This window comes from Phodopus roborovskii, unplaced genomic scaffold (assembly GCF_943737965.1).
Source record: "Phodopus roborovskii unplaced genomic scaffold, PHOROB, whole genome shotgun sequence".
Classification (NCBI taxonomy): Eukaryota; Metazoa; Chordata; class Mammalia; order Rodentia; family Cricetidae; genus Phodopus; species Phodopus roborovskii.
This window is the reverse complement of record NW_026126638.1, coordinates 7,209,740-7,229,255: the sequence shown is the minus strand read 5'-3', so window position 1 is coordinate 7,229,255 and position 19,516 is coordinate 7,209,740. Positions and strand designations below refer to the sequence as shown.

The following is a 19,516-nucleotide window of genomic DNA, read 5'->3' as shown; positions in this document are numbered from 1 at the left end:
GAGAGCACTAGCTACTCTCCCAGAGGTCCTGAGTTCTATTCCCAGCAACTACACAGTGGCTCACGGCCATCTGTAATGAGATCCGGTGTCCTCTTCCGGTGTGCAGGGTTACATGCAGACAGAACACTGCATACATGATAAATCTTAAAAAAAAAAAAAATACTCCCCTCCAGTCATTAGGATGATTTAAAAACCACATTTCTAAATGCCTGACAACTTGAGTACAAACCCCAGGACCCACACAGGAGGAAACTAACTTCTGCAGTTGCCTTCCAATCTCTACACATGTGGTCAGGACCCATATGGGCCCCCACACATGAATGTAATACAATTCTTTTAATTAGCAGTTAACCAAATACCTCCGAAGTCAGTCCCTGGTAGGGAGAATCAACAAACTTGATCCTTGAGAGGAATCTTCTCAGCTCCCCACGGCCAATTTTAGGGGTGGTCTCCTTCAGCTGGACCATCTGGCCTTCCATGAGTGCCCAGCGCAGGCTAAGCTTGCTGATCACCAGAGAGGTGGGGTGTCCATCAGGGCTCATCCCTGTTGTCCTGGTGACATAAAAGGCATCTTTCCAGATGTCGTTGATTCCAACTGAGGAAGGACAGTGACAAGCAGTTAGCAGCAAGGGAGTCAGCAGCGTGCAGCCTGGCACCTGACCGACAGCCTCATCTTTAGAATAGGGATTAACAGTGGTTGTCTGAAAGGGACAAGCATTCCACATTTTCCCCATACAACTGCAAAGCTCACTGGCTCACTGGCGCTCCTTTAATATGCTGCACTATGAGCTTCAGCTTTCCTCAGATAAACCGGTTTCAGCTCACCCTGACTCTTTTCCTCTGTTCCTCCCTCCTCCCCTCCTCTCTCCCTCTGCCTAGGTTTTAGGTAACTGGGATTCTTCGTAGATGACCAGAGCCATGCATCAGCCTGGCTTGATAAGCACCCTTGAATGGCTCTGCATCCAAGGATGACTCTCTGACTGTCCCGCCCGCTACCTCCCCAGTAGATCAAGCCCCTGGCCTCTTCAAAGCTAGGCGGACATTCTGCCTACTGAGCTCCATCCACAGCCCATGAGATTCTTATTTACCATTATTTAATGTTCCCCAAGTAATGGCTTATGCAAATGCTGCAAAACAGCTCATTATGTCTCTTACATAGTTTTGCAAGCTGACGCTCCCCACTCCGCCTCCCCCACCCCCCAATCAGTTGACAGCCTGCAAGTTCCAGATCAGTTTTCCCCTCCTGTGAAGTCCACAACACCGCCACAGCACAACAAGGCAAAGAGCTGAAAGGAAGTCCACAGGAGGCAAGAGTGTAGAAAGGCATGAAGGAGCTTGGTGTCAGGGTACACACCTGCACTCAAGCACTTGGGAAGGCAGGAGGGTTAGGTGTTCAAGGCCATCCTCAGCTACAGAGCCAGTTCAAGGCCAACCTGGGCTATGTGAGACCTGTCTAATTGCCCCCTCCCTGGTTGAAAACACAGGGAGATGGGCTAGACTGGTTGGTCTCCCTCCTTGCCCACCTACCAACAGAAGCCCAGCTGAGACTAGCGGACAGCAAGTGCTCCGTTTCCCGGTCTTTGGGTTCCTGAATGAGGTTTCTCTAACGCATGCTTTCAAGTTTGCTGTATAGTATTACGTAGACACACAGTGAAGCAGAATACTTCCAAATGTTCTGAGTGGTCAGGTTATGGGTGATTTTCCTCCTGTGGTTTTTCTGTTGACTCCGATCTCTATGCAATGTGTATGTGTAATATTCACACGAGCAATCACTAAATCAATGTCCTGAAAGACACGCCTCTCTTTCCATTATACCCCACACAGTTAACTGACACCTGGTACAGCTGAGACGCCATCATCGCCCCGAGTCCTCTTGGAGTGCGGGTACACATCCCCCAGCTTTCAGCACATTCAGAGATCAGGAGTGCGGGTACACATCCCCCCAGCTTTTAGCACATTCAGAGGTCAGGAGTGCGGGTACACATCCCCCCCAGCTTTCAGCACATTCAGAGGTCAGGAGTGCGGGTACACATCCCCCAGCTTTCAGCACATTCAGAGGTCAGGAGTGCAGGTACACATCCCCCCAGCTTTCAGCACATTCAGAGATCAGGAGTGCAGGTACACATCCCCCCAGCTTTCAGCACATTCAGAGATCAGGAGTGCGGGTACACATCCCCCCAGCTTTCAGCACATTCAGAGGTCAGGAGTGTGGGTACACATCCCCCCAGCTTTCAGCACATTCAGAGGTCAGGAGTGCGGGTACACATCCCCCCAGCTTTCAGCACATTCAGAGATCAGGAGTGCGGGTACACATTCCCCCAGCTTTCAGCACATTCAGAGGTCAGGAGTGCGGGTACACATTCCCCCAGCTTTCAGCACATTCAGAGATCAGGAGTGCGGGTACACATCCCCCAGCTTTCAGCACATTCAGAGATCAGGAGTGCGGGTACACATTCCCCCAGCTTTCAGCACATTCAGAGATCAGGAGTGCGGGTACACATTCCCCCAGCTTTCAGCACATTCAGAGATCAGGAGTGCGGGTACACATTCCCCCCCCCTCCCAGCTTTCAGCACATTCAGAGATCATGCATTCTCGCCCTAGAAGCCAGCTACCATGACCCCGAGGAAATGCTCCAGCAATGCCTCTGGTTCCAGGGACACCAAGGAAAATGATACTTTATCCTTCCCTAGCTGGGCAAAGTTATCACACGGCCACGACACACTCGCCGATGTCATGGGGACTCACCCTCCGAAGCGGTCACTATGCCAGTGGTGTTGGTCAGGTCCAGGAGGATAGATGGGAAGGTTGGGTGCAGGAGGTAAAGGTGGTTAAGGCCAGGAGGCTCGGCTCCCGGGATGTCATCCTGGCAACGGTCACAGAAAAGGAGAACACAGGTGACTACATGTCCCACACAGGACACCGCCAGGGACAGGAGAGCAGAGCAGAAGGCTCCTGTCAGCCCTACTCCCGAGTAGCTACAGGGAGGGACATGTGAAATTTTCCAGAGCTCAGAGCACAGATTCACCCCTAACTCCAAACCACTATCTACAGTCAAATATATGAGAGAAGGAAGAGGAGGGGAGAGCCAAAGAAAGAGGCAAGGAGGGGAAGGAAGGTGGGAAGCAAAGGAAGGAAGAGGATACTGCAAATGTTTGCAGAAAGGGGAAGCGGAGAAGGAAAGCAGGAAGTGGGGAGGAGGAAGTCAGTGTGCAGACTTTTTCTTCCACCCTTGGCAGAGCTGGGGTTCTCATTCACCCTACAACAGGTCAGGCTGCATAGAGAGGAGACCTACTTCTGAATAGTGGCCAAATATATGTCCTTTCATTGGATGTCAAAAGCAACTGCAAGGGGCTGGGGATGTAACGCCACGGTAGTGCCAGCCTAGCGTGTATAAAGACCTGGGTGTGATGCCAATGGCAGGCATCGGGCTAAACATAGAAAACCCTATCAGCTCCCCAGAGACACAGACGGAAGAAAACCACTAATTACACATAAAAATTGCTGAGACCTGAGAGTTGAGTCCCAAATCCCTGCAGCAGGGGAAGCACCCACGAGGGGGCTTTATCGGCATGCCGTGGGGATGGACTATGGTAGCCCATGTGTGGCCTGCCACACGCTGTTGGCCCCACCTTCGAGGACTCAGTATGAGAAGCCGCCTACTTGAAAGAAGAGGGAATGGTCTTGCACCCTTCCTCCCACTATGAGCAGAGGAAGTCATTTCCATCTGCCTGCGTATGGAGGGAGGAACAGACCTTAGGCTCAACTGGTATGGCATGAAAACAGCATTCCTCACTGCCTACAGAGCGAAGCCCAAAGTTCTCACCATGGAAGCTAAGGCTTTTGAAGCCAGGCGTTATGACACCAGCAGTTGGGAGACTGAGGCAGGCAAATATCTGAGTTCAAGGCCAGCCTGTTCTACATAGTGAATTCCAGGGCAGCCAGAGCTATGTAGAAAGACCCAGTCTCTGAATAAATAAACAAGCAAACAAACGAACAAACACAAAGCACTTTTCTAAACTGTAACTGCATTTACTTGCTGCCCACCCCACGGTATTCTCAATCCATGCATGCACACTTCCTTCCGGCTCCTTAAAGCCACTGCCAGTCACGTTATTCCCCCTTCGGACTGTCTAACCACCTTCTCTACCCCTCGTCTACACAAACCACTTCTCACCCTCAGCCAGGGTTTCCAAGCTCTTTCATGAGACACTCCCTAATCACGCCAGGCAAAATCAGTATTTTTTGTTCGCCTAGCTCACGATTTTGTGTGCATGTGTACACGTGTATGGACACATGAGCCACAGTGAGCATGCAGAGGTCAAAGGACAACTGGTTGGGAGTGGGGAGGGTGTCAGTTCCCCCTCCCACCATGTGGATCCCAAGGAGCAAATTCAGACTGCCAACCTCGGCAGCGGTCAGTGGCAAGCAACTCACAGGGTATCCGGCCTCAACAGCCCCATCTACAGTTCCTATCTGCACCTCCATGTCCGTAAGACGCCCTTGGGGTCGCCAGAAAAGCTCATTTGGAAAGCCATCTGGCCCAATCACTACATAGGGACACCAGGATGGAGGGCACGGCAGAGCTAGAGCCACAACATAGACTTCAGGTCAGTCTGTTCGTCAGAGTGAGGAAAGACAGCAGCATCTCTATGAGTGAGGAGCAGGAGGCCAGAAGCAAAAACAAAACAAACAACAAATAAACACCCAGATGGCTGGGAAAAGTGACTTGTTGGAGGGAGGGCGTGGTTGACAAATCCAGAGCTGTGTGCCTACCATGCTTGCCTGTCCCTGGGTCACTTGCCTTTTCCGGAGGTTCAGAGCTACATCTTGTTACACTGAGGTCCCCACAGATGGCGTTCCATCATCTGGCACACAGCAAGTGAGGCAGAATGCACCTGACCAGTCTAAGTCAGCCGTGTTTCCTACTGAGTCTCGGCGCCAATTCTAGGGGGCAACCCTGCCTCACTCACCCCAGCCCTCAACCACCCCACCCAGGCACTGCAGTACGACACAAAAAGCTGTAACATCAGCCTTCAAGGTGTCTGGACTCCTTTCCCACAGACCCCTCAGCTTCAGCCTCTACAGCAGACGGCCCCAGAGCTCTCTCTAACTCTCATGCTCTCTGCTTGCTAAGTTTACCAGCTTTAGAGTCTGGCTAACTTTTGCCCAACCGGGCCGATCACAGTGATCTCTTCTCTTCCACAGTAGGATATCGGCCTGTGGTTCTGAACGTGGTGTCTTAGAGAGATTTTCTCATCTGGCCCCCTCTCTGCCGGTAGCCTGCAGTTAAGACGTATGCTCAGTGCTCACATTGCTGATGGAAAAGCAAGGTCCAGCTCAGGAGCACAGATCTGTTTCCACTCAACATCTGGGAATCACGCCAGCCCTGGACAGCAGCAGCTATGACTGTGTGACAGAAGGGGACGACCCCATCCCTACCCACAGTCCCTCCATCCCACTCTCACTCACAGAACTAAGAGATGCAGCAGTCAGCGCTTCTGCCCAGAAGAGGAAGACAGACTTCTGGTCTGAAGTAATCGCAGAAGTGGTTGGTGTTTCCTTCATGTGACAGGGGATACTGTGACTCCAGATGATGGAGCCGGAGGCACCATCGACCACTGTCATCTGCGGTAGAGAAGACAGACAACAGCCAGTCTTTAGGAGAGTGGCAGGACAAGAGAACACACAAAAACAAAAAGTAGGACAAACACCCCAGGGGGGTAATTCAACCCCTCCATATTTGTGAGGCACTTAAACCAGATGTCAAGTCCCTTATAGAAAGGGCAAGGGCTTGCATGTAGCTTCACATAGCCTTGTGTACACTTACAGTGTTCTCCAGATTAACTGCAATGCCTATTGCAACACAATAAACGTAATGGCTGTTGCTATGCTGTTTAAGGAATAGTAAGAAAAAAGTCTGCAAGAGTTCAGTATAAACTGTCTTTTAAGCTATTTGCAGCCCTCTACTGGTTAGCTTTGATGGCCAACAAAAAAAATCTAGGCCAATTGTTTTTTTAAAAAATTAAAACTCTATAATTCTGCCTTTAAGATTAAATAAATGAAAACCGTCTATTACATCCTCATAACATACAACCATACAGGAAAGCCAAAATGTGGATCCATGGTTCAGCATCACTGAACATGCTGTAGCATTCTGTTTCTGAGCTCTTAAGTGTTCCTGACCTAGTATTCTTTGACATTCACATAAATTCAACCATAAAAGCCCTACCCGTATTTCCTTCCTTTATTTTAACCCTGCTGTGGAATAATGCTTTTGTACACTGTGAAGATTTGTCACTCAGGTTGGCTTTAGTAGGCAGGCAGGTAGCCAGGTGGGACAACCAAACTAGGAGAACTCTGCAAAGAAGGGAGGAGTCAGAGGAGACACCAGTCAGACACAGAGGAAGTGGGCATGTACAAAATAAGGTAATTAAGCCATGAGCCATGTGATAGAACGTAGATAAGAGTTATGGGTTCATTTAAGTTGTAACAGCTAACTGGTAATAAGCCTGAGCATTTGTAATTCATATTAAGTCTCCATGTCAGTTATTTGGGAACTGGTGGGTGGGAAAGAAAAGTCTAACTACAAGTGGCATTCTAACATGAGGCCAGAATTTCCACAAAAGACCTAACAAAGCTTAAGAAAGGATTCAAAACACACAAAAACAGAGTCAAGCATGACTTCTTGGTAGTTGCCTTTTCTCAGGTAGACTCTGGTTGCTACCAACAAGCAGAGTTGCAGCTCCTTTAAGAGATAGTGTCCTGGTTCAGTGCTAGCGGGCAAAAAAAAAGGGGGGGGAGGGCTTGACTCTTTTAAAAGGTCCTGCTACCAAACACTTAAATGGGGTTTATAAGCAGCTGTGGTACACTATTCAGTGGCACCCAGGGTTGGGGATATAAACATGGCTCTCACCAGCGGGTACCTCCACCGTGAACCGAGGCTCTCAGGGAACCAAACAGGGCAAGCCAGCCACCAAAACAGAGAAAACAGAGGCAGAACTCCTCGCCACTCCACTCAGCAGCTTAAAGCCTTATGTGGTCAAAAGAAGATTACAGATAAGCAATAAAGACAGATTTAGATGGGGAAAACCCCTCTAAATGGGTCACAGTGTGCTTAAAAATATACACAGGCTGGGTATAGAAAAGCAGAAGGATAGAGACATTCATAGATTAAAAAATAGCTTAAAAATAATCAAGTCTAGCTGGGCAGTGGTGGTACACACCTTTAATCCCAGCACTTGTGAGGCAGAGGCAAGCAAATCTCTTCAAAATATTTTACATCGCTATAGATTTTGGTTTATTGATACAAATTTAATTTTGTTATACTGTATACATTATTCAATTCTCATTTGGGATATTGTGTTTATGCAGCTCATTTTAAAATGTAATGTATAATTAAGAAATACAGATTAATAGTCATCTATAACAGTCAAACTTATAGTCATGTTAGGTGTATCTTAAAGGTCATACACAGATATATTTAGATATGTGGTCTTAAAACACTTCAAAGACCTACAGAATATGGTATTTAAAATGTTTTCATAGCAAAAGTCTTTTTTTGACAGTGAGACACATCTGCTTCTGGCAGCACCAATTTACTTCAGAGAAGATAATGGGCACTGAAGAAACTTCTTACAGAGTTTTCTTTCTTTGTGGCAAAAGCTAGCCACTAGGCAAAGAACCTGCCCTTGTCTCAATTGCTGACAGTTACTCTCCAAACTGGACCAGCAGGACACAAAGAAAGTGACTGCCAATCTTTGCCAAGACAAGGTAGGGTGATTCTTCAAAATTCCCTGCTTCTCAAAAATGTATGTCAGAAATACTAGGTCAAAGATGGATGTCCCAATGTTACAAAAGACCTTTGGGTGACTTTCCAAGCACCCAGATATCTCTTTCATTAATTAGGTAACATTTCACCCTTCTGGGGTCTTTGATGGAGTTGAAGACTGGATAGTCATAGTTAATTAGGTATAAAACTTTACACCCACAAAGATAAAATAGATAATAAAATATTTTCTCTAATTTTGTCAAATACAAATGGATTGGATATTGCAACTGTAATTCTTACTTAATAACTGTTTTTGTTGTATATAATCTTGCTATGTTAAAGTTAAAAACCTTCCTTTTTTAATTAAACAAAAGGGGTCAAATGTTGTGGAATAATCCTTTTGTACTCTATGAAGATTTGTCACTAGGACTGGTTTAATAGAAACCTGATTGGCTGGTAGCCAGGTAGGAAGTATAGGCGGAACAACCCAACTAGGAGAATTCTGGGAAGAAGAAGAAAGGCAGAGTCAAAGGAGATGCCAACCAGGCACAGAGAAGCAAGACGTGTACAAAATAAGGTAACAAACCATGAGCCACGTAGTAGAACTTAGATAAGAAGTATGGGTTAATTTAAGTTGTAAAAGCTAGTTAGTAATAAGCCCGAGCTATTGGCAGAGCATCTCCAATTCATATTAAGTCTCCATGCTGGTTATCTGGGAATGGGCGGGTGGGAAAGAAAAGTTCAACTACATAACACCCGACCACCACTGAGTGCTGCCTTCTCTGAAACCTTATTTTGCCTGTACTGATATGCAAGTCTCATTTATACCAACCTTTCCCTACCCAGCTTTGTAAGATGGCTCCTCCTACCTAATTGCAAATAAGAGGCTCCGGAAAGAACAGAACGTAAGATTAGCCCAGTAAAGCTAGACTGCAGATTATAGCAATGAGCTGCAAGTTTCCGTTTTATTCACTCACTAGACTAGAGTTCTTTGAAGGGAGGAGGCCCTTATTCTCCCCAGTGTCTGTCTCACCCAGGGATGGACACAGAGCCCATTCTCTCTGATTGATTTGAGGCCCGTGGTTTACCTTTTTCATCCCAACTCCATCCTGTGTCTGCACAAGGAAGTCCAATGTCTGGTCATCAGTGAAAAACCCAGGAGTGGGCTGGCTGCAAACACACAAGGAAGCAATAAACAGCATATAAGAAAGAGAAACAGGCACCACCTCCCTTCCCTTGCACCAGCCATGGTCACAAGCGATCCTTCTGGATAATTTTCAAATGTAAAAGCTGCTAACAGCAGCTGTGATGAAGAGCACTCTGCAAACCTGTGCAAGCCCTGAAGGCTCAGTTTCCAGAGCGGCGTAAGATCTTGTCCCCGAAGTAGGACCAGGCCTTGTCTGGTTGTAATCAAGAGGCTACTGCTGTTGGAATCCGGTGCCTTTACCAACTGGAGAAGCTCAACTCCATCGCTGTATTGAACAACACGCAAAAGTTAGTCTCTTCTGTGAGTAAGAGCCCTCAGTTAGGAGGGGGTAAGCCCACAAATGTGGACCCCTCAGGATATGAACTCCCCACTCCACTCTCGTATCCATTTCCCACCATCGTCTTGTCAAGTGGGGCACTTGGTCGTTCCTACTGAATCTCATTCTCTTATCTCCAGAAAGTTCCATGCACGTTCAAAAGGAATTCACAGTACAAAGCTGTGGTGTGATACCTCTCCACCTGGACCCTCTGGGGACAGTAACAGAGACAAGGATAATGGCAGAGAGGACAGACAGAGATGGGGACAGGTGGCCTCAAACTGTCCCCAAGCTTGGACAATAACTCTTGGCATTTACTTCGTCAAATTACTTATTTTTTTTTTTCTGCACTCCTGGAATCATTCTATCAAATCCTCTAAGATGGTAATATCTGAGATTCTGTCAGGAAGGAAAACAACAATCATTACCCAAGCCAAGGGCTGCGAGGGTAAAATATGTAGATTGCTGCATATGACAAGAATGTGCTGTAAATAAAATTTAGAAAAACAAATCAAAACAAGATATCATGCCTCCTATTCTTGCTTCTGACAAAACGATTCTTCAACTGGGAGGAAAATGTAGGAAGAGTAGGTTGAAGCCTTCCTATAGCCTTAAAGTCATTTTACAAATTCATCCCCGTTCTGTTCTGATTTAGACACATGAGTCCAGTTATGAAGTATGCCTTGGTCACTGCTACACAGACCCAACATTCCACGACCAACAGAAGAGAACTTCTCACTGCGTTAAGCAGACCGGGGGTTGATATTTCAAGGTTAGTTCCACTGCCCCCAACCCTCCGCCCTTAGTCACCAGTCAACCCAAACTCTGAGACTCCATGCTGGATGACCTCCCTATGGGCAGTGACAGATCTCAGCCATACCTGTAAACATCGATGAGCTCGGAAAGGTTGACAGATCTGCGCTTCTCCCATTCCGGCTCTTCTATCTGCAGAGAAGGTGGTGAGCTGTCTCGATTTTGGGCCTGAACAAAGATGTCCTGCAGGGCAACAGCTTGTATATTTCCTAGTGCCACAGGAAGAGTCAACACTGAGAAGCTGGGTGTAAAAGAACTACCCAGGCCATCCCAGGGTGGGGTTCTGGGCGAGAGACACAGAGCAGAGCAGAGCACAGCACGTGGGTTCAATAGAACCCACTCCAGCTGGCTGTACTTGGAGTGATTGGGAAGTGATCAAGAAGATGCTGGGAAGCACCCGCTCCAGAGAAGGCTCCAAGGGAGAACAGAATTAGTTCCCTGCAACAGGTGAGATGCCCTGTAACAGGAGACAAAAAAGAGCCAACGCCAGCAACCCCAGCGTGGGTGTCCGCCTGATCTCATGGGAGGCCTAGCCAGGAATACCAGGGGAGCAGAAGCCACAGTCAGCCCTGCTCCTTACCAAAGCCAAACAGGATGTAGACAGCCCCACTGGTGGTGATGTAAACCTGAGGACCAATCAGGTTCCCCACTCCCACGATGTTGTACTTCACGGGCCGGCCTATGGGACTCCCTGTCCGGCCAGATACCAACAGAAAACACAGATCTGGCTGAAGAAATAAAAGAAAGGGATATGTTAATAGAAGCCTTTCATTCCCTAACACCTCATGAGCTAAGGGCTCAGAAACACTTCCCACAGCTGGAAAGCGCAAAGCCAAACTTACTTGCTTATCCCCTCTGGGAAAAAGAAATGGGACAAATGTGCACTGGCTGACTAGACATGTGTGAAGAGTATCTTTAGGATCCCTGAGATGATGAAACACAGTACTTACTGATGATATCATCTCCTAAGGCAGAGAGCTAAATGTAAGATGCTGATGTGAGGAGGTTCTTTACTCAAGAGCCAGGATCTACCAGAGACACCCTGGTGGTCCGCTTGGTAGAGAGTAGAATCACAGGAAACTTATCTAGATGTGTCTCTAAAGCTGTTTCCAGAAAGATTTAACCAAGGAGGAAGACCAACCCTGGATGTGGGCATCTTCGTCCTATCAACTTGGGGCACTGACTGAATAAGAATAAGAAATCATGGGCCACAGAGATCATTCGGCAGTTATAAGTACTTGTGGCTCAATTATGAGGACCAGTGTTTAGATCCCAAGACATGTCCAGCAGCTTACGAATCCCTATAACTGGCTCCAAGGGGTCAGAAATCATCTTCTATCCTCTTGGGCACTCACATACACACACTCACACAGACATCCATATAGCCACATGTACAAACACAAATACAGTGACATTTAAAAAGAAAGAGACAGAACTGAGCACAAGCCTTCATCTCTTTCTGCTTCCTGGCTGTGGAAGAAAGGCGACCAGCTGCCTCATGCTCCTGCCACCATACCTCTTCAAACCGTAAGACACAATAAAACCTTCCTCCCTTTAGTTGCCTTTGTCGGGTGTATGATTGCTGTAAAGGGGGAGTGACTAAGACACTGGGACATGACTCAGCCCACAGAATTCTCCCATAACATCGGATGGCTGGCCTGGCCACAGCCACTGCCAACCTCACTCTCAAGATCCATGTTTCTGTGCACAGCCAGCTAGTAAATATTGTAGGCTGTGTTCCAGCCGCATGGTCTTCTTAGAAACGACTCTTTATCGTTAGTCCAGCACGAAGTCTGTCACAGGAAATGACTATGCTCCAACGAAAGTTTGAGAAAACAAAAAGTGGGGGAAATTTAACTCCAGGCCACGGTTTCTTAGCCCTAGCTCTAGAAGATTTTCTTTTTCATTTATTTTTACTTTACTTACATATGTGTGTCTGTCTGCTAAGTATGTGCTGTATGTGAGCAGGTACCCTTGGAGGTCAGAAGAGAGTGACAGAGCTCCTTGAGCTTAAGTTACAGGCAGCTGTGAGTGACATGCCATGAGTACTAGGAAGCAAACTCCAGTCCTCTGAAGGAGCGGCAAACTCTTGACTGCCGAGTCACCTTTCCAGCCCCTTCGAATGCTTTTGACAAGGTCTATCACTACAAATTCTCAGAGAGAAAACAGATGGGTGTGGTTTACAACACGCCTAGAAAATAAGGTGCTTATTAACTTAGACTGAAGTTTTAGAGGAATGCCATAGCACCCTGCTATTATGTATTCTAGAACATTCTTGTTGGAGACTGGGTAAGTAGAATAAATGTGTGGCAAAGCTGAGAGGAAGAAATGACACTATAGAACAAACTTAATGCTCTAAAAGGCCAGAATCAAAATTGTAAGAAAAAAAATTGCTTTACTAATTGATTAGTTAATTTCACTGATTATAAGCAAGAAGAAAGGCTTAGAAAGTCTTCAGCTACAAATACAGATATCAAGTTTGCATTAAAAGAAGCTAGGTATGCAAAACAAAACAAGGTATCTGGGTGTGGGAAGCAGAGTCAAGGGGAATGCCACAAGTTCCAGGCCAGCCTGATCTACATAGTGAGCTGTAAGTCAGCTGAAGCCCTAGAGGACTTGTCTTTCAAGACAGGGTTTCTCTGTATTGCCTTTGCTGGGTTGGAACTCAACTTCGTAGACCAGGCTGGCCTTGAACTCAGAGGTCTGCCTATCTCTGCTTCTACTCCCGGAGTGCTGGGATCAAAGGCATGCGCCACCACCTTGTCTTAAAAAAAAAAAAAAAAAAAAAAAAAACGTGGTGGTACACACCTTTAATCCCAGTGTTCAGGAAGGAGGAGGGTGGATCTCTCTTGAGTTCAAGGCCAGCCTGGTGTACACAGTGATACTCTGTCTCAAAACAAACAAGTTAAAAACAAAACAAAATGTCTGATGGTGGTGCAAGTCTTTAATCCCCGAACTCTAGAGGCAGACAGAAGTGGATCTCTGGGAGTTCAGGGCTAGTCTGGTCTACAGGTCAAGTTCCAGCTCTACATAGAGAAACCATGGATCAAAAAAACAAAACAAAACAATATCCTTGGGTTTGATAACCATGAACAGAACTCTTTGCAGATGTGGGTACCATACGTTAAAGAGCAAATGGACAGACTAGAATCAAGGGAAAAGGGTCTCCCTGTAAGAAACTGGATATTTAGCTTTTGAAGTAACCAGGCTAACAGCCACTGGGTTTCCTAAACTAGGTGGGAATCAGATTCATTCCAAGATGCCAGCCAAATGGCACTGAGTTGGGAACAATGAATGGAAGCCATTAGGGTGAACATCTCCACCAACAAAACAGCTCAGGGGCTGGCTAATGTAATATGGTTCCTCACACAGAGTGGCAGTCACCTTAGCCTCGGGGCTTGAGGAAGACACCGGTAGCCACGGGTGTGGGCTCAGACTCAGACTGATGCATAGTCATGGGTGCCTTCTCCCTAATATCCTAGACCAGACCAGCACCCACACCCCCAAGAGGCCATTCTGCCAAGTTCAGCTCACATTCCACCCAGACCTAAGAGTTCCACTGCTCTATTATTTGCACATTACTACTCAAAGGGGGAAAATCTGAGAGGCTGGCTGAGCAACAGATGGGATAGAGACAGAGTTAGAGCAGGTGAACTGATTCTCCAACAAGGGCCCCATCCTCCGCAGGGCCCCACACCCCTCAATGCCAAGGATCGTAAGAAGCAGAGGAAGTATTAAGACTAAGATTTCTCTGCTACTCACGGTGCTGGACACCTGAAATCCCAGCAGTAGGGACCAGAGACAAGAAGGTGAAGATTGCTGAAGTTTAAGGCGAGCTCCATCAGAAGGGGGTTTCCCATGCTTCCTCACACTTTCAGAAAACCACTTCCTAGAGGGGGAATGATGATTTCCCCTTCCAGTCATAGTGGCTAGGTTACAAGGCTTTAAAGCGCTGTGTGAACAATTCCTGGGCCCCTGGTTTAGGCCAACCTAAAGACCAAGTAGCTAGTTCAAGAAAACTAACAGAAAATAGTCACATGTGTTTGTTTGGTTTTCTTTTTGTTTTTTTGGTTTTTTTTTTTTTTTTTTTTTTTTAGATTGTTTTTAATTAGTCCACAAGGTCTTTTATTTTAAAATTAAGAGTTGGACGGATTGCACACACCTTTAATCCCAGCAGACTGGAGGCAGAGGCAGGCAGATCTGAGTCTGAGGCTAAATTAATTGGTCTACATCGTGAGTTCCAGGTCTCCATAAGGAGACCCTGTCTCAAAAATAAAAATAAAGTAGGCTGAACCAGGAAAATTTATTTTTAAATTAAGATAGGTTGGACCAGCAAGATAGCTCAGCAGGGAAAGGCACTTGTCACCAAGTCTGAGAACCTGAGTTCAATCTTTGGCATCTGCATGGTGGAAGGACAGAATCCAGCTCTGTCAAGGCAACCCCTGATCTCCACATGCATGCACACTGTGGCTGGTACAGGCACGCGTGCGCGCGCGCGCACGCACACACACACACACACACACACACACACACACACACACACACACACGTAAATTAGTACAATGAGACAGAATAACCAGCTTCCACACTTAACACAAACTCTTTGCCTCTGCAACATGGCTTATAAATAAAGTTTTTAATTGAGGGGCCAAAGAGATGGCTCAGCAGTTAAGGGCACTTGCTGCTCTTGCAGAGGCCTGGAGTTTGGTTCCCAGCACCCACATGGTGGCTCACAGCTGTCTGTAACTCCAGCTGCAGGGGCTCCGACACTCACTTCTGACTTCCAAGGGCACCGAGCACACATGTGGTACACAGACACAGATGCCAACATCCATATATACAATAAAATAAACAAAGTGTTTTAAAATTTTTAAACGAGGGCCAGGCATGGTGGTCCTCTTTACTCTTATCACTTTGGGAGGCAGAGGCAGGCAAATAAATCTCTGTGAGTTTGAAGCTGGCCAGGGATACACAGTGAAATCCTGTGTGTGTCTGCTCTTTCTCAGACTATTCCATCTGTGTGCACAGCAGCCGCTCGGCAACACATAATTATGGAGGTTAGGTTAAGGTTAGGCTAGCTACGAGGCCACTGTGCCAGAATCAAAAGTTTATCTTTCTTGAGGGAGAGAGAAGGGAGGGATTGAGACATGGCATCGCTGAGGAGCACTAGATGGGCCAGAACTTACTAAGTAGACCAGGCTGTCCTCAAACTTAGAGCAACTCTCCTGCCTCAGCTTCCAAGTGCTAGGACTATAGCCCCGAGCTACCACATCCACACCGAAACTCTGTCTCCTTACAGTGCCTCCCTTTGGTCATTAATGAATGAGAGAGGCTTTGGGTCTGATTATTTAGACAGGTCTTAACATGCGGCCCAGGCAGATTGGGAACTTTCAACCCTCCTTTGTGCTGGGATTACAGAGGGGGTTGTGGTTGTTGTTAAGACACGGTCTCCCATGTCTCAGGCTGATCTCAAACTCACTATTTAGTCAAAGATGACTTTGTTTCAGCCTCAGCCATTGCAAACACAAGGTTCTAGGCGACAGCTCTCATAATAACACTGCTCCAACCGGGATGGAGACCCTCAAAAGCATTCTCCATACGAAATTCAAAACCTTTTGAAACAGAGACCATACCTGCAATTCTCCAATGGCCAGTGCCACCAGATCTCTCACACCGTCCCCATCCAGGTCCGGCAGCACCACCACGGGGGCAGCCAAGGTGCCATTGGACAGATGGTTCGGGTTTAGGGTCCACATGACTCTCCCTGGGGAAGGAGAGAGAGGCGGATCACTTCCCCTTTCTACCACAGCAAAGGGCATCTGCAACATCCCCAGCCAGAAAAGAACTCAAAGGGCTGAGCAGGGGACAGCAGCCTCTCCCCACTTTCCCCTTTAGTTTTTGTCCCAGGACAAAGGGAACCAGAAGTGGGATTTCCAAACCCTGGAGCATCTGGTTACACTTCCATGTAACAACCCCACATCTGGATTTTAATTAATTCATCTATTGTTTTCTTTTATGTGTGTGACTGTTTCGACTGCATATGTGTCTATGTACCACGTGTGTGCTGATGCCCAGGAAGGTTAGAGAGGGCATCCACAACCGGAGTTAGAGCTGCTTGTGAACGCCCCTGTGTTGCTGGGACCTGAAGCTGGGTCCTCTGCAAGAACAGCCCTGTGCTCTTAACCACTGAGCCATCTTTCCATCCCACACATCCAGATTTTGTATATCAGATGGAGATATCTAAGTCTTCCTGGTAAATAGGAACTGAGGCATGTGTCCGGCACAGAGCATTGCATCCACCAAGGAGCCCACACCAGAGACACTGCAGAAGGCTGTCCAGGACTCTAGCCCTGAGCTAAGACAGTATGTGTCTGATTGTTTGTTTGTTTGTTTTGTATAGGAGTTCATATAACCCAGGTGTCCCTAGCTAGCTTTGGTGTCCCTCAACTCCTGATTAAATGAGGGCTGAGATCACAGGCCTACACAACTATGCCCAGTTTATGTGGTGCAAGGAGTCAGGACAGGGGCTTTGTGCACGCTGAGTGACTGACTGATACATGTATAGCCCCCCCCCCCACTCAGAGGGATCCACTATCCAAGCATGTCACACCAGTAATCCCAGCACTGGGGAGGCTGAGGTAGGAAGATGTAATGAATTCAAGGTCTGGGGTACAGTGTTAAACTGTCTCAGGTATGGGGAGGGGACAGGAGGAGAAACTGTAGTTGGTATGTAAAACAAATGAAAAAATTGAATAAAAACAAATAACTAAAGTCGGGTGATGGTGCATGCCTTTAATCCCAGCACTTGGCTGAGTCACGTGGATCTCTGAGAGTTCAAGGCCAACCTTGTCTACAGAGTGAGTTCCAGGACAGGTTCCAAAGCTACAGAGAAGCCCTAATGAACAAATAAATAAAATACTTTACTTTAAAAAAATAAATAAATAAAGACTCAAAAAGGAGGAGGCAAAAATTAGGGCACCTCTGATGTGGGAAGGGCATCAACATTTGTTCAGCTTCTCCTGAGCTTACGGGCCCTGTGACAAGCATATCGTAAAGAGACATCTTTATCATCTGAGACTCATTACCATATCGACAACCTCCCCAAGCCCTAGTTCTTCTCCCTAGCATTCAGTCAGTAGCCAGGTTCATACATGGACCAGCATAATCCAAAGAGGGGGTGACACTCCCTTGCCTGTTGTACACAGGACAGAGCGAAGAGACCATCCTGCCCCCCACCCCTCCCCATGCAGATTCTGTTTGGGGGAAGAGCTTGTCTTATCACCAGACCAGTTGCAACAAGAATCTTCTTACTCCATCTGCCCAAACCCCTCTTATCTCATTCCCTTAATAATCACCTTCCAAACCAGTGCAGCAAAGCGGTTTCTAGCCTGTCAGAGGACAAGCCTGCCCTGCAGGCTGTTTAAATGCAAAGCCCGGGCTGGCAGAGGCAAAGCTCGGACCACTTTACTACCTGATGTTGCATTGAACACGCTGAGCATCTTGCGTGTCCCTGTCACGAGACAGACAGTTTTGGCCACGCTTCCCGGCGTCAGATCCAAGCATGTGACATCTTGAGCCTCCTCTGGGAGGGGACTGGACCACAGTGTGCTGCCGTTCATCCCCGAGAGGCACACAAGATCTGCGGTCGGTTGTGTGCCACCACCTAAAGAAAGGCACATAGGAGAGATGAGGAAGGGGCAGAAGGGATGAGAGGCAGGACACGGACACTTGAAAGTGAGTAATGCTGGGCGGTGGTGAGGCAGCAGCTCACACTTGTGTGCTTAGCTCCCTCCCGTGTTGCTAATTAGGCGTGAACATTCTTCCTCACACCTCTGTGTAGGACAAGTGTAAGGCTAGCCACTGTGGGCTTTTCTACGCTGCCACACCATGTCTCCATGTTGGCGCCTTTCCCAACACATCTGTTCATCTGTCGGCCACCTTAGCCCACACTAAACAGTGACATCCTTGAAGACAGACATTAATTTCCGATTTCTCGGCACATTATAGGATGCCTGCTACACAAAGCAGCCAGTTGTTTGCTGAGCAAAAGACAGGGGAAGGTGGGTAAAGTCGTCTGCTGCTGAGCCTGAGGACCTGAGTTCAGTCCTCAACACTATTCCAGGATTTCCACATGGTAAAAGGAGACAGTCAACTCCTACAAGGTGTCCTCTGGCCTCCACATGTACGCTGTTTTGTGCATGTACACACACACACACACACACACACACACAATAAATGTAATTTAAAATTCAAAAGAAAAAGACAGGAGTAAAATCCAGAACACTGGGTAATACTTGTTGAGGGAATGGAATGTGCAGGAACACAGGCTGACCTAGAATCCATGTGGCATGGGGAGTAAATGCCAACCCTCATTTCAAGCGGCAAATGTTCCCCAAGCAGAAGAGGGTGTTTTCAGAAACGGCCTGAAGGTTACAGAGTAGGGGCAGTCAGGAGGCCTTGCTGTCTGCGGCTCTCTATTTTGCTTCTGGGCAGGAGAAGAACACTTGGGGCGACAAGACCCAGGTCCAAGGAAGCGGGACCACAGCTGTTCAGGCCAGGGCGTAACTTAAGAACAGTCCTAACTCCTGCCAGCTTTACTTTCACTCTCAGGAACGGACATCTTGAGTCATCTCGTACTTTCTACATTCAGCCACCATCAGTTTCGAAGGTTCAGTCTTCCTGTTCCCCAGCAGTGCTAACTAAACAATACAGCCTCAAACAGGAAACGGTGCGGCAGGCCCTCCCTGTTCCAACCCCTGCCAAGGGTATCGGTCTGTACCCTCTAGACTTTTCTTCTTCCTGCCTGAGACCCCACTGAGTCCAGATCCGCTCTCTGGCTCGTGTGGCGTATGTAGTGAAGGATTTCACCTTCCCGGTGACACGGCCGCTCCTGTAGGCAGGAAGCACAATCCTATTGACCAGCTCTTTAAACAATCAGCACAACCCTGGAGGGGTGAACAGTGCCCGCTGGAGCCAATGCATGCTTGTTGGATGAATCATGAGCAACTAGTTCCATCCCTCTCTTCCCAGTGGCAAAAAGCATTGTGGGTTATAAGTACATCCACATGGCATGAGGGTCGAGGATACGAACTACAAATCTGGTTCTTGGAGTTGAAACTCCAGATCTACCTTTACCAGATGTGGGACCCCAACATGTTCCTTACTCTCAGTGTGTCTCAGTTTCCTCATCTGGAAAGGGAGACAATAATACTCCAGAATTGTGTCAAGGAGCAAATTCATTCGATGTGCTGTGAGCTTCCAGCGGGGCACAGCACACAGGAAGTACCTAACGATAGTTACTCTAGTAGTGGATTGAATGAGAAATGTCCCCAACAGGTTCAGGTGTCTGAACAATTGGTCCCTAGTTGATGGAACCATTTGAGGACATTATGGAACCTTTAAGACATGAAG

General features: G+C 47.3%; 1 protein-coding gene across 2 annotated transcripts in view; it reads right to left on the bottom strand.

Moving 5' to 3' along the window:
- Nucleotides 1–319: 319 nt before the first annotated feature.
- Fam234b (family with sequence similarity 234 member B) overlaps nt 320–19,516 on the bottom strand; it is a 32,776-nt gene continuing 13,579 nt past the window's right edge. For both annotated transcript variants that reach the window (XM_051173186.1, XM_051173187.1), the window contains exons 4-12: nt 17,577–17,768; nt 15,739–15,869; nt 10,686–10,833; nt 10,173–10,314; nt 9,098–9,241; nt 8,858–8,939; nt 5,471–5,626; nt 2,747–2,864; nt 320–595 (exon numbers count right to left, since the gene is read on the bottom strand). In XM_051173186.1, the coding sequence (XP_051029143.1) occupies nt 348–595; nt 2,747–2,864; nt 5,471–5,626; nt 8,858–8,939; nt 9,098–9,241; nt 10,173–10,314; nt 10,686–10,833; nt 15,739–15,869; nt 17,577–17,768 (1,361 nt within the window). In that variant the 3' untranslated portion in view covers nt 320–347. The remainder of the gene's footprint in view (nt 596–2,746; nt 2,865–5,470; nt 5,627–8,857; nt 8,940–9,097; nt 9,242–10,172; nt 10,315–10,685; nt 10,834–15,738; nt 15,870–17,576; nt 17,769–19,516) is intronic.